The sequence below is a fragment of the Molossus molossus genome, unplaced genomic scaffold, assembly GCF_014108415.1.
Source record: "Molossus molossus isolate mMolMol1 unplaced genomic scaffold, mMolMol1.p scaffold_m16_p_22, whole genome shotgun sequence".
Taxonomy (NCBI): domain Eukaryota; kingdom Metazoa; phylum Chordata; class Mammalia; order Chiroptera; family Molossidae; genus Molossus; species Molossus molossus.
The window spans coordinates 7,280,105-7,294,918 of NW_023425358.1; the positions used below are offsets into that span (position 1 = coordinate 7,280,105).

General features: G+C 46.3%; 1 protein-coding gene across 3 annotated transcripts in view; it reads left to right on the forward strand.

The window, feature by feature from the left end:
- The first annotated feature begins 844 nt into the window (after positions 1-844).
- OPCML (opioid binding protein/cell adhesion molecule like) overlaps positions 845-14,814 on the forward strand; it is a 518,700-nt gene continuing 504,730 nt past the window's right edge. The window contains exon 1 of one of the 3 annotated variants that reach the window (XM_036276639.1): positions 845-1,562. In XM_036276639.1, the coding sequence (XP_036132532.1) occupies positions 1,396-1,562 (167 nt within the window). In that variant the 5' untranslated portion in view covers positions 845-1,395. The remainder of the gene's footprint in view (positions 1,563-14,814) is intronic. The other 2 variants (XM_036276640.1, XM_036276638.1) reach the window with 2 other exon arrangements.

A 14,814-nucleotide genomic window follows, 5' to 3' on the forward strand; every position in this document is an offset into this window, starting at 1 on the left:
GTGAGTAATAAGCATGGAGTAGGACCAGGACTGGGTGCGTGTCGTGTGGTAAGCAGGAACCCAGCACTGTCCCCTTGAGAGACAGCAAGTCAGGGCCATGAGCACTGCCCAGGTGAGTCATCAGAGCAGGACAAGGCCCCAGAGCCCTGCTGTGGGACTGCAGGTCGCCAGGGAGGGACGGGCTGGACTTGCACACCGGTTCAGCCACCCGTCCTGGGAAACGCAGCGGCTCTCCAGGGCGGAGTTTGGCAACTTCTGCTTTGGCATGGGGAGGGAAGGTTCGAGCATCAGTTCTCAATGTGCCGCTTTCCCCAAAACTCCCTCTCCCGCCCGCCATCGCTCCTCCCAGCAACACCCCAGCCCCTCCCGCCAGCAGCTGAGCCACCAGCAGGGCGCACCTTTCTCTCACTGGCCCTCGGGTCGGGGACAGTTGAGCCCGACGAGGTGTCGCCTCACCCCTGCGAGCTCCCTGCCCGTGTGGGCGCGGCGCCGTGGGGGTTAAGGTGGACGCCCGCCCGCTCGCGCGGGCACCGGAGAAAGTGGCGGTCAGTGATGGAGCTGCTGCCATGACAACCCCGCGGCGGGGCCGTGGCTTCGGGGCTGCTCCGTGGAGGAAGGCGGCGCGGAGGCCGGGGGTGGCTCCTGAACGTGGCGTCGCGCGTCCTCGCGTCCCCGGAGGAGGCGGGGGCGCCGTCCGCCCAGCTCCCCTGCGCCCCGAGTCTGCGCCGGGCGGCGCTCCGCGGGCTGGCAGCGCGGGCCCGGCTGGTCGCCAGTCGCCGCCCGGGCTGCGTGCAGAACATCGCGGCGCCCGGGCTCCCAGCGCCCAGCCGGCCTCTGTCGCCGGTGGAACTTTTTAGCGCCTTCGGGTTCCAGATTCGAGACTTGGGCTGTTCATAAATATACCTATACATATGTGTGATCTAATAAAACATTGTCTCCTCTCTTTGAGGCAGCAGCTTTTTATGACTTCTCCTTTATGTCAGACACTTGCCTGGCTTCTTTGGGTTATAAACTTTTGATGCCAGACCTCTGCAGAACGTGCCCAACTGCATTTTAAAGTAGCGTCTTGAAGAGAGAGGCAGAGCAAGAACAATCCGTGACCTTCGTCCTTGCAGCTTCCTTCCTCCTCTCCCGTCCGGGCTGCCTCCCTCCTCCCCAGGAGAGCCTCGGACCGCTCGCTTTGGACGCAGGAGGGGCATCTGGTCCTGCCAGGCTGGAAAGCTGAGGCAGGATCTGAGGAAGAATCATTAGACTCCGGAGAGCCTGGACTCGCTTCTTCTCCCTCTCTGCTCTGGCTTGCTCCAGCCGGCCCTCTCCCCCCACACCGCTCCTGACACCGCCGTGTGGGGCGGGCACCGGGACCTGCCGCGTTCTGGGAAGTTGTGGCTGTCGAGGATGGGGGTCTGTGGGTACCTGTTCCTGCCCTGGAAGTGCCTCGTGGTCGTGTCTCTCAGGCTGCTGTTCCTTGTACCCACAGGAGTGCCCGTGCGCAGCGGAGATGCCACCTTCCCCAAAGCTATGGACAACGTGACGGTCCGGCAGGGGGAGAGCGCCACCCTCAGGTAGGGAGCCGTACTTCAGCGGGGACTGAGGCTCTGGGATGTGATAATGTGGGCAAGGGTGAGCAAGAGGGCAGAAAGCTTGGGAGGAGCCTTTGCAGGCTCAGGAGGTGCCCCGCTGCATCCAGTGGTTGCTGACACCATTCTACTGGACAGGTGTGTCGTTTGCTCTAGCTTCTCTGGTCCAGGATCTTAGGAGTGAACACTGAAGTCCATGCTTGGGAGTCCTTGTAGCTATGAGTCTGCGATATGGCTAGATTCACTTTGGCCTTGGCACCGCGCTCAGAGAACAGGGGAGCCTTGGCATGGAAACCCTGGGGTTAGCCTAAGGTGCTGGGTGCCTGAGTGGCTGTCTCACATGCTGCGAGGTATGTGACGAGGCAGGAAATGCTCAGGAAGGGCTTGCTTGCCCCTCTCAGAGAGATACCGAAATTTCCAGGCTCTGGAATTGCTAGTGCTGGGCCATGGCCCCTTATGAGTCTGCTCAAGATGCAGCCATCCATGTCAACCCTGCGAGGTGCTCCTGGGCCCCGATCATAAATTATGAGGGCAGTTTTATCTTTGCAGGCTCGGGCCAAGGAGAGGAAACATGTAGCTTTTATGCAAGGACATCACTCCTGTGCAAAAAAACACAATAGGAACGCTTTTTGTTTTACCTTAATGAGTTACAGAGAATCACTTACATGCTCCAGGCAGAGGGATGGAAATGCTCGGAATATGAACCTTTGGGGACTGGACCTGCTGCAGCAGAGACTTTAATAAAAATGCAGCCACAACTTTCCACCAGCTCAGCAGATATCATCTTTTATCCCTTTAATGAGGCAATTCTGGTCCTAGGAGACAGATTCAGGGACGTCCCAGCTTAACTCTGGCTCACAGTGTACACAGGGTGAATGTGTTTGCCCTGTCTGTGACTTTGATGGTTATAGTGAAAATAAAACATTCTGCCCCAGATTCTGCAGCCAAAAATGCTGGCTTCTCCAAGGAACAGAGGACGACGGTGGGGTTTTCCTTTCTATTCTTCTTTTGGGCCCCCTGGTTGAACTCTTTCTACATCTAGACAAGCCTCTCCCTGGGGAAGGAAGGAAAGGCCTCTTGGGACACCAGCTATTTTTTTTCCTAAGCCCAAGGGCTAAGGTTGGATTTTTGTCACTTTGGGTGGTTCTTTTTTTCCTTTTGAGCTAGAGGATAGGTCCTGGAACCTATTCCTGGTGTTCAGGGGCCCCAAGTTTGAAAGAGAAAAAAAAGGATAGAGCCAGACCTCCTTCCCTGATAGCAGGAGGGAAACCTCCTGGCATCTTTCAGCCTGTCCCAGAGTAGAGTGCACTGTGTCTACTTCATTGCCTCAGAGAAGTTTTGGGAGTCCCCTCCCTGCGAAATGACTTGCGGGTTGCACATTTGCAGGGGACCAGTGATCTCAAAGATACCAGTAGTTCCGGGGGTAAGAGCAGGTCCCGTGCACGGTCACCTAGGAAATGCTGGTCAGTGTTACTAGGTGTGAAGGGATGTTGACACTGCCACACACCTCTCTTTATCTTCTAATCTCCTATGGGGGGAGGGGGGATGAGACACAGCATCGAATAAAACCTCAGTACTGACTTTCCAAATTCCTCTGCCCTCTGCCTTCCCCTAAAAAGTTAAACCAGTAATAAAACTTGAACTTTCCAGGATGCAATAAGACTGCTCCACCAGCAGAGGGCCAGCTTCAATCTACCTTTTTTTTTTTTTTTTTATTAGCTGCTGGCCTGTTTTCATGATCTTCAATTCTAATGTTTAGCAGCTGGGCTTGGTAATGGGAATGGGAGTGAAAAAAGGAAGTGCTGAATAGTTGTTTTTTGTGCTTTGTTTAGAGGGGGGGAAAAAAACCTTACATGCGCAAGTGTAACTGTTATCTGTTACCTGATTGCATGCTCCATTTTTTAAAAAGTAAGCTAATGTCTTATGTTGATTTTGCTTCTCTTCTCTGTATAATTTGGCCTGAAATAGAGAAATTCAGCACATTTGTCCACATTTTAATCTCTTTATATCCACTTTTTTTTTTCTTCACCTCTTGGGTTTTTTATTTTTTAACCAAATGCCTCCATTTTAAATGTTTTTTTCCAAAAGGCAAAATAATAATAAATACTAATTTATTTTCTTCCTTTTTGCCTTCATCACTTAATTTTTGTTATTCCCTGACATCTCAAGTTTCGGTTTTGGTACTAATACAGTGTTTCTTAAAATAACGTAAGTATCTCCTGAAGATTTCTGGGGGTCTCGGCCTTTGTCCCTTTGTCCCCCCTGCTCTTTCAGTTTATCAGTGAACAGCTGTGCTTCCACCTCGAAGAACTTACTAGTCAGTGCCCAGAGGGCGAGTCCAGGTTCCCGGCCTCTGCAAGTCCATGGCTTCAAACCCAGAGAGACATGTCATGCTTCATTTTCTACTGTGTCTTGCTTCTAAAACAATGTGACTCTTAAGCATGGTCACTCTTTAGTCTCCTCACAGACGTTCCATTGGAAAGTCAGTGTTTGGGAAATCAGTGTTCAGAATGTATTGAAACATATTGACCAATTCCCACCCTCTCAGCCACAGGAAACCTTTCCAAATACGGCCTCTGTGGATCAAAGTATCCCAAGCCTGGGACTGAATCTTGAACAAAGTCACATCAGAGGCCAAAGACTGAGTAGGAAAAGCAAAGAAATGGAGAGAGCTGGGTTCGTCTTTGAATTTTCCAGTGAGAAATTGCCTGGCGTGGAGAAGGAGAATTTCCTTCCCTGCAGATACGAGTTTTCGTGTGAGAGGTGTTTGCACTGAAGGATGCTGGGAAGTGATGTGGCAAAGACGCCCCTGAAGTTTTGAAGGTGCATGAAACTCATTAGCTATAAGTGAGGCAATATTATCTTTCTTGTAATTACTTTAAAGGGCTACTTGAAAAGTAAAAATAATTATTTGAAAATGGAGTTATTTTGCCTTCTTGGAAGAGAGAGGAGATGGAAATGATGGTGGTATTCACTATGTCTGAATTATAGCTTCTATGAATCTGATTTGAATTCATTATTGCAAATGGGCCCTTTTGGCCAGAATCACTTCATTACAATTATCTGCTGTTGGGTTAAAAATGTTCTGTGCCTTTCTGTTAGATTAGATATGACAAGTCTGCAGAAGTCCTGCGTCTGAACAGTGCCCACGCCAGGAAAGGAGCCGGTGTGCTCAGTGTGGTCAGCTGGTGTCTATTAAGCTATTTCAGTTGCACAAATGATGGCCAGATGTGCTTTCTCCATGGGCCTTAATCTCCTCTCCATTCGCTTTGGTTCCTCACTGGGATCACATCATGAACATTGTGAGGGGTGAGGCAGGACAGAGAGAGGATCTGCTGCTGTAACTGTTCCAATAAATGGGGAAAGTCCCTGCCAACATACGGTGGTGGTTGTTTTCATTATTTATATGGCGGGATAATCAGTTTTGCAGATCCAGGATTGCTGATCTGGGACTGTGCTTAATAACTCTATTCTAGAATGTCCCTGGATTTGTGTGAGGAGTTCTGAGCAAACCCTTTCGGAACCTGGTATCGGAGGTTACCTACTGCTGATGAATAAGCTGAGCCGCAGGACTTTGCCAATGCAGTGGGGCAGTCGAGCTCCCGAGGACAACTTCCTGTGGTTTTCCTGGGTGTTTCTCTGTATTTTGCACTCACCACCAGCAGCTTTTGTTTTTGTGTAAATTCAGAAATGCAGAATGGCCAACAGGTTATTGAAGACAAGTGCATGCTTTTGCGTTGTAGAGTTTAAGTTGCCGGAGCGGAGTGAGGACTTGGGACATGCAAGGACTTGGCTCTTGTCTGGGACGATGAGGGCTCAGGAGGCATTGACTCGGGTCAGGTGCACAGAGGCTTCTCCAGTGGCCCTGCTGGCCTGGCTGCACACTGGCACTAGCCGGGATGCTTTCTCAAAGGCACTGCCAGGCCCCCGGCCAATGGAGTCAAATCTCTGGAGTGGGCATAGGTGCAGGCATTTAGCAAATCTCTTCCAGTATTTCAATGTGGAGCCAGAGCTGAGACCCACGGCTCTGAAGCCCAGAGCCGCTGTGCAGGGCCGCAGTGGTCCCACCCCACGCACGTGTCTCTGCCATGCCTGCGTGCACCTCACCACGGCCCCCTTGGCACTCTAGAACCAGCACTGGGCTCGGGGGCATCAATACCTGGGTTTGATTCTTAGTGTACCGTCAAATGAGCGCACGATTTTGAGCACCTCAGCTGAGTTGCATCCACGTGGGGACAATATGCGCCCAGTCTATGGCACCAGGGGAGCTAAAGTAAATGGCGTTTTCTGTTCACTGTAAAGCAGTGTGCTGTGCAAGGTGTGAGCGGGGCTCGTGGAGCCCTTGCTGACTGCCTGTGCTGCCCTCAGTCCCTCCAGATTCAATTGCTCCACCTGCTGCCCCTTCTAACCACCCCCACACTCCTTGAAAATGGACCTGTCTCTTCCCAGTTCCACTCAGCATCCTGCTCTCTGCTTGTTGTCAAGAATTACCGTCACCTGAATCCCAGGGAAAATCGCCACAGCGCTCTGCTCTGACAGGTGCACAGGGGACCTGCGTCTGTGTGGTGGGCTGGACGGCGAGTTTCTGGGGTCAGCAGCCATGTCCCCTGGGCTGAGTGCAGACTCTGTGGTGGATACTAGGGGTTAACATGACAAGTATTGGTTGAATGCTTTCACCCGTCTTAACTGGAATCAGTTTCTTATATTATCACCTCGGCAGCTTCTATCTGAAGGGTTTATTCTCTTCAAACGATGGTACTGGGACATCCAAGCAGAGCAGTTGGTTAGACATCTTGGAGGCCTGAAGGGTTTTGGATTCTGCTTAAATCATTTGCCAGAGGGGACAGCTGAATCCCCCATTGGTTTCGGTGAGATCTGGAACCTCGCAGAAGGCTTCACTGTCCCCGAGGGCAGGCACTGAGCGAGCGGGGCAGCAGTGTTGAGCGGAGCCTCCTTGTCATGTAGAGAATGTCCCGGAAGCGAGGCTGTCTGCGCAGGTTCGCCTCGCTCCGGACTCCAGGGCACACACGGCAAGGAGGCGGCGGGGACAGGCAGGCTGGCCGGCCGTGGGGCCTGGTGCGCAGCGCCCGGGCGGCTGCAGGATCCAGCTGGCTTGAAGGACAGGGCTGGGGCGCTCTGACTCTCGGCGGTCACTGACGGCTAGGAAGGCATCTGTCCCCACGCACGGGCTCCACACCGCAGGCCGAGCAGGGGTGGGAGGTGACGCCTTAAAGCATTCAAGCTATCTGCTTCCTGGCTTTCTAATTGCCCTGGGAACCTTAGCAGCTCTTATCTCAGCCTTTTTGTTCAGTTTTTGGCCTTTAACTAAATCTGGCCCTTGGGGTCAGTTTAGTCATCATTCTCATTTCCCTTCCTTTCGGTGTCTAAAAAGGGACTGCGCCCTTGGCCTGCTCCCTGTGGTTCTGTGTGCCTGGCTCAGAGGGAGTCAGGGAGGGGGAGAGTGGGGTGCGGACTGATGGGGTGCAGGGCTGAGATGCAGAGAGGAAGGTCTTATTTGACCTTCCCAAGGGAGGACTTTTAAAATGACTTAATAACAGGAAGCAGTGTTCCCAGTGTAGAGGGAATTATGGTCCAATACATTTTCAGTGTTGGCAGAAATTGCATTGCCTATTAAGTTAGGAACTAAGTGTTAACTGTTTTTTATTTTTTACAAAATCCAGACGAGACAGCACCACATGATTTCGGGCTGGTTATGTGTTGATGACGCACCCTACAGGATGTGCTTTTGCAGATGGGGTTTGGTTGAAGGAGAGAAAGTTTGCAGGAGAGCCTTTTGGGAGGAGAGGCTGCATTCTCCGCCCCCACCTCCGGGGAAGGATGCCTCCCTGGAGCTTCCTGGAGCTGGTGCATCTCCTCCTAAGGGAACGTGGAAGCTGTGATGTGTGCAGCCCAGCGCTGGGCCTGCATTTCCTTGGTAGAGAAGTTAGAGGGGAGAAGGGCTTATACCCGTGTCTAGAGGATCGTACCATGGACCCTTTAACAAAATGTGCAACGGTGGGGGGACTTTTGAAACAAACAGATCCTATTAGCTACGGTGTGCTATGTGTCAGATGCCAGACCCATTTCTCACTATTTCAAGTAATTTTCAGAATATTATGACTCCGAATAACAGCCCAGGAGATTGAAGTTTGGAAGAGTTAAGTCACATGCCTTTGGTCACACGGTTGTTCTGTCAGAGTCTGGATTTGCTCCTGGAAGACCCTCTTTGCTTCTCTTCTGTTTTAGAGTACCCCTCCCAAATTTGGAGAACACAGAAGCTTGTGTGTATTACAGGCAGAGAAATCCAAAGCCCCTCTCAGTTCCCTGGACCTATGGTGGACTACCGGTCAGGACATTGGACACGGCTGGAGGGCCATGGCTGTGCTCCCTGCCCCTGGCAGCCCCCTTGTTCCTGGTGCTCACCTCCCCCGAGTAAATGCTGCCCAGCCTGGGGCAGTGCACAGAGTGGCAGCCACTGCACGGCCCCCTGTGCTTCAACACAATCACCAGCGCTCTTAGCTCTGAACCTGCCCCAGAGGCTGTCCTCCCGTGTTCCCCAGCCTCCCGCAGCACACGCGGCATCTCAGGATCATGCGAATGGAGACAAAGCAAGCAAGCAACGTGTCCCCAAGAACACCGGTGTGACAGCATTTCCGAGAGCATCACTATGAAGTTTGGAACAAAGAGAGAAGTACTTCTGTACTTTCTTTAAATCCTAAAGTATGTCACTTCATAGCCCCCTCCCATCCTTATATTCATATGTTAATTTAAACCACTGAGGCTGTGTAAACAGCGCCACAGACCTTCCACTCACCTTGCTGCTGTTCCACACCCTAGAAGCCATGTGACCCCTCCTGGCCGCCTCTTCCCTGCGGCTGGTACATTTTGCTTCAATCAAAGAGAGGCTGCAGGACTTGACCTGGCTTCCCACAAGAGCGCCCATCAATTAGATGTTTAAAAGTTAGTTTTGAATATTAAACATTTTCAGCGAGTCTGAAGATTTATGGTATCTCGATTAACTACGTTTCCATCCCATAATAAGAACAAAGGATGTTGTAAGTGGTTGTTAAGTTTTCTGGCTAGCCCACAGAAGGCAATTTAACTCATAATTACCCAAGATGCCATATACTAGCAGTGAAGAATAATAGAAAACAACATTGTTGTCAGAGAAGTAATTACGCAAAAGAGAAAAAAATGGATATGATAATTTTCTATTTATCGTGGATGCTGAAGAAAAGTAGGCATCATTAGAGGAAGAGAATATGGAAACAGTTTCTCAAAGATAGTTTGAGAATACTCTAAAAGTTTTGGAGCTTGTATTGTTTTTGTTGTGACAAATCTAATTTTATGATGCGTTGCTCTCATTTTATTTGATTCAAGTATACGTTTCCACTTCTCAGATGATTGGGGATACTGTCATAAATATTAATGAAGACAGGAAGATAGATAAAAGGAATGAAAGACAAAAAAGGGAAGATCTGTGTAGGAGGCAGATTGTCCCCACGTGCCAGCTACGAGTTGAAGGAAGGCACAGGAACTAGAGAGATGGGGAAACATGTACATGTGAGAAAAAAAAAAATTGACTGAAGTGGAATTACTGAATAATCAGAAGGAAGGAAGGAATTGGTGGGCAAGAACTGCCATGTCCTACTGCTGAGTCTGTGGTGCGTGAATGTCTTCATGTCCAACTATTCAGGTGGCAGGATCCCACAGGTGTCCAGAGCTCATATTAAGTCAAGGCAAAGAGCAACTTGAGGGTCAGGTGCTCACTGGCTGCTGGGATCTGACTCTTTCTGACCTTTGGTTCCCACTTATCCCACAGCTGGAAATCCCCGTTTTGTCACAGAGTGCTCGGCCATTTCTTACGGCTCCCTGTTGGATGTACCGCAGGCCCTGGTGGTGGGAGTACTGCCTTGTCCACACAAGACCTCTTCTCCGAGACATCTGCTCCACCCCTGATCCCGCTCCTCCCAGCTTAGTGCTTCACTGCCTTTCCAGTGCTTACTGTCTGCCCGTCCACCTGTATGTCCTTTTTGGAGACCACCTCATGGGAGGTCTAGCTCAATTCACACTTGCTCCTCTGCAACTAAACTGTGTACGCTCAGTCCTTCTCAGATACATACATAATCGCCAGGTCGGATATTTGTCCACTTTGACTGGGATTTATTGCAGTTGATGCCATCACAACACAAGGTCTCCTGCTCTCTGTGTGGAACTCCCCGTGATGGATCAAAGGAGGAAACAGCATCTGCTACACAGGGAATTGAAACCGTCAGGTGTCTCATTGGGGTGGCCATGCTCACACTGAGATGCTTGCCTATAAGAGGAAACAGTAGTGCTCAACTTTGTGTTGTCCTGTGCGTTCTACGTCATCTCTAAACCTCTCCCTGTTGCTTTCATTTCCTTCATGTCTTTTGCTAACTATATGGAAACCCCTCTTCATTTGTATGTCATCAGTACCCAACACAAGACCTAACATGTAGCAGGCGCTCCAAGATTACTGAAAAGATGAGTGCTTAGCATGCTTATGCCTTATCTCTAGCTCTATGCTGCCTTCCCCTCATGCTTATGTGCTTTTTCTAATGAAGATATTCTCACCCATTTGGAAGCCATGGGTAGTCTCTGAAATTACAACCAGAGATTTTGGCATTTCAATCCTAGTTGAGATAATGATCTCTCCCTACATAGTTGATATTTAACTTGTGCTGTCTTCTCTTGCTTATTATAATGACAGTAGTTGTGAACTTTACAATATTCTTTCGGTCAGGAGATTCTGAGCAGTTGCAAGGGAGCTATGCCTGTCCCTCCCCTTTTTGTCAAGGTTACAAAGTAGAGGATGGCACATTCTCTCAGTATATCTGCCAACTTTAGAGGATGGGAAAGACAATGTGATGACTCCTAACATTGCAGAGGGCACCTCAGAATGAAGGGATTTGTGGACCCATTTTCTTGACCTGAAATACAGCAGCATCTGTGATAAGCTCTCACTCTGATATCCCTGGATATGTCTCAGCAGCCTGTATCCTGATGTACTTGGGCAATGGGAACAGTTTATAGGATATTCTCGATTACATGTTCCATTTTACAACTGCCTAGTCAATGGATGCTTAGTGATATATGAGATAAAATATAACCTCCATCAAGAGGCTACCAGGCTAAGGCTTTGCAGTAAAAAAAAAAAAAAAAAAAAAAAAAAATCTCACTTCAAATCCTAGCTCTGGTACTTATTGGCAGTATGAGTTTGGACAAGTGACTAAATTTCTCTGTCTCAATTTTCTGATTAAAAAGAGACAGGCACTATATACCCACTTCACCGGGTTGTTGGTAAGGAATGCATGGCATTAAGCTTCTAAGAGCTTAAATTAAATTCTCACATGTAGTAAGCTCGCAGTAAACAGTAGCATTATTTGTTTTAAGTGTATGTTACTGAAGTTACAATTTAAACAAGCAGTGTCGACTGCCCAGCTCTATGCCAAGCACTGTTCTGGGCAGTGTGGAAGCTATAGAGTCCAATTAATCTTGGACTATCCTCTTCAAACAGTCACAGCCACGGAATATGCTAGCAAAGGGCCAGAGACCAGGGAGCAGAGGAGGAAAGGAGAGAGAGTAAGGGAGGAGGGGGGAAGAACATTAACTTAAGTTAAAATGCATCATATTAAGTGTTCATTTTGACAAACTTGGACATCCGTATTCATCCATGTAATCACCACTCCACAAAGTACAGAACATCTTTATCACCCTCAAAGAGTTTCTCCATTTCCCCCTTTGTATTGATTGTGGTAAAATATGCATAACATTAAATGTATCATTTTAGCCATTTTTAAGTGTGCAGTTCGGTGGCATTCAATATATTCACGTTATGTCAGACAGTCGCCGCCATTCACCTCCAGAAATCTTCTCATCTTTCCAAATTGAAACTCTGTCCTCATTAAACACTAACTCCCATCTCTACTCCTCACAGCCTTCGGCAAATGCCATTCTACTGACTCTGTGACTACACTAAGACCTCACATACGTGGAATCAGAGAGTAGTCGTCTTTTGGTGATCAGCTTATTTTGCTCAGCACAATGTCTTCGAAGTTCAGAGGGTTGTTGCAAGTGTCAGGGTTTTTTTCTTCTTAGGCTGAATAATACTCTTTGTATATGCGTACCACATTGTATGTGCCCAGTCATCTATTGATGAATAATTGGGTTTCTTCCACCTTTTGGCTATTGTGAATAATCCTACTGTAAATGAGTGTTCCCATCTTTATTCAAGTTCCTGATTTCAGTCCTTTTGTATATACTCAGTAGTGGGTTACATTTAGTTTCTGAGTAACCACCATTTTCCATAGTGGCTGCACCATTTTACATTCTTTCCAGCAATGAGTAAAGGTTTTATGTGATTTCCTCACATCCTTGCCTTCAGTTATTTTTATTTAATTACATTTTTTTTGGGGGGTGACATGGGTTAATACAATTATGTAAATTTCAGGTATACAATTCTATAATAAATCATCTGTATATTGCATTGTGTCCTCACCATCCAAAGTCTAATCTCCCTTTGCCACCATGTATTTGACCTCTTTATCCTCTTCATCAGTCCCCACCCACCTTCTGGTAACCATTACTGTTGTCTGTGTCTATGAGTTTGTTAGTTTTGTTTGTTTATTTGTTGCTTTCTCTTTTATATCCCACTTACAAGTGGAGTCGTGAGGTTTTTGTCCTTTTCCATTTATTTCTCTTAGCATGATACTCTCAAAATTCATTTATGTTATTGCCAACAACAGTTTCTCACCTTTTTTATGGCTGAATACTATTCCATTGTGTGTGTGAACCACATCTTTATCCAGTCATCCACTGAAGGACACTTAGGTTGTTCTCACATTGAGGTTACTGTGAATAATGCTATAATGAACTTAGGGGTACATATATCTTTACAAATATATGTTCTCAAATGTTTCAGGTAGATACCCAGAAGGGGGATTGCTCAATTCTTATTTTTTTGAGGAACCTCCGGACTGTTTTCTATAGTGGCTGCAACAGTACATTCCCACCAGCAGTGTGTGACGTTTCCTTTTTCTCCACAACCTCTCTAACACTGGTCATTTCTTGTCTTGTTGGTAATGGCCGTTCTACTACATGTGAGGTGGTACCTCATTGAGGCTTTGGTTTGCATTTCTCTTATGTCCAGCGAAGTTGAGCACCTTTTTATATGTCTTTTGGCCATTTGTATGTGTTCTTGGGAAAAGTGTCTATTCAGGTCTTATAACTATTTTTAAATGGATAGTTGTTTTTTTGTTGTTGACTTGTTTATATATTTTTTGGTGTTAGCCCCTTTTTAGATGTATTATTTTCAAATATCTTCTTTCATTCGGTTGCTTGCCTTTTGTTTTGTTGATGGTTTCTTTTGCTGTCAGAAGCTTTTTAGTTAGATGTAGTTGCATTCATTTATTTTTGCTTTTATTTCCCTTGCCACGAGGGTCAGGTTCGTTAAAGCCTCTCTTGGACCACAGTCTGTAAGTTTAGTACCTAGGTTTTCTTCTATATATGTTATTGTTTCTGGGCTTATATTTGAGCTTTTAATGTATTTTGAGCTAATTTTTGTGTGTGGTGCCAGCTTCATTCTTGCACGTGTGGCTTTTCCACTCCTCTCAGCGCCGTTCATCGAAGAGGCATTTCTTTCTCCATTGTACGTTGGTCTCCTTTGTGGAGAATTAATTGCCTGTATACATGTGGGTTTATTTCTGGGCTCTCAATTCTGTTCCATTGGTCTGTGTACTGTTTTGATTTTCATAGCTTTATAATATAATTTGAAGTCAAAGAGTGTGGTCTAGCTTTGTTCTTGTTTCTCAGGATTGCTTTAGATATTCAGGGACGTTTGTCGTTCCATACAGACTTGATGGGTTGTGTGTGTGTGTGTGTGTGTTCAATTCCCTTGAAAAATGCCTTTGGGATTTTGATGGAGACTACATTAAATCTGTATATTGCTTTAAATAATATGACCATTTTAACTATGTTAATTCTTCTAATCCATGGACATGAACATCTTTCCATTTCTTTTGGTCTTTTTCTATTTCTTTCAACAATGCCTTATACAAGGTGTGGCAAAAGTAGGTTTATAGTTGTTTTTATGAAAAATAATACAATAATTAATAAATAGTAATACAAGAATAAACTCTGTATTTTGTGTACTCACAACTGTAAACCTACTTTTGCCCCACCCTGTAGTTTTCAGTGTGTAGGTTCTTCACTTTCTTTGTTGACTTTATTCCTAAGTGTTTTTTGTTTGTTTGTTTGTTTTCTGTAATTGCACACAGAATTGTTTTCTTTGTTTTTCTGATATTTTATTGTTAGTATATAAGAATTCAACAGATTTTTGTACATTAATTTTGTATCCTGCAATTTTACTGTATTTGTTTATTGTTTCTAATAGATTTTGGTGGAGTCTTTAGGGTTTATTTGTGTGGAATCATGTCATTTGCAAACAGTGACAATTTTATTTTATTCCCAATTTGGATGCCTTTCATTTCTTTTGCTTGCCTGATTGCTCTGGCTAGGACTTCCAGTGCTATGTTGAATAACAGTGGAGGGAATGGGCATCCTTTTCTTGCTCCTAAGGTTAGAATGAAAGCATTCAGTTTATTACCATTGAATGTGATATTAGCTGAGGGTCTGTCATATATGAACTTTATTATGTGGAGGTACTTTCCTTCTCTTCCTATTTTATTGAATGTTTTGATCATAAAGGGATGTTGTATCTTGTCAAATGCTTTTTCTGCATTTATTGATATGATCATGTGAGTCTTATCCTGGACTTTCGTTTTTGAGGGGAGGTTTTGAATGACTCCTTATTGTTGATGTGGCTAATGACCTTTTCCGATTCATGATTCAATCTGGGAAAGTCATATATTTTAAAAAACTTGTCCATTTCTTCTAGGTTATCAAATTTGGTGGTTATAACCTTTCGTAGTATTCTTGTCCAGTATAGAAATATAGTAAAGAACGAGCTCGTTGTTGTAGTACATTTTTCTATTGTTTTTCTCTTCACTACTTTGTTTAATTCTGCTCTAATTCTTAAACTCTTGTTTCTTCTACTGACTGGGCTTTGTTCTTCATTTTCTATTTCTTTAAGGCGAATTACTTGATTGTTTATTTGAGATTGTCCTGGTGTTTGAGGTGGGCCTGCAGTGCTGCAAACTTCCCTCTAATTAGAGCTCTTGTTGCATCCCAACGTCCTTGCCAGGTCATATTGTCA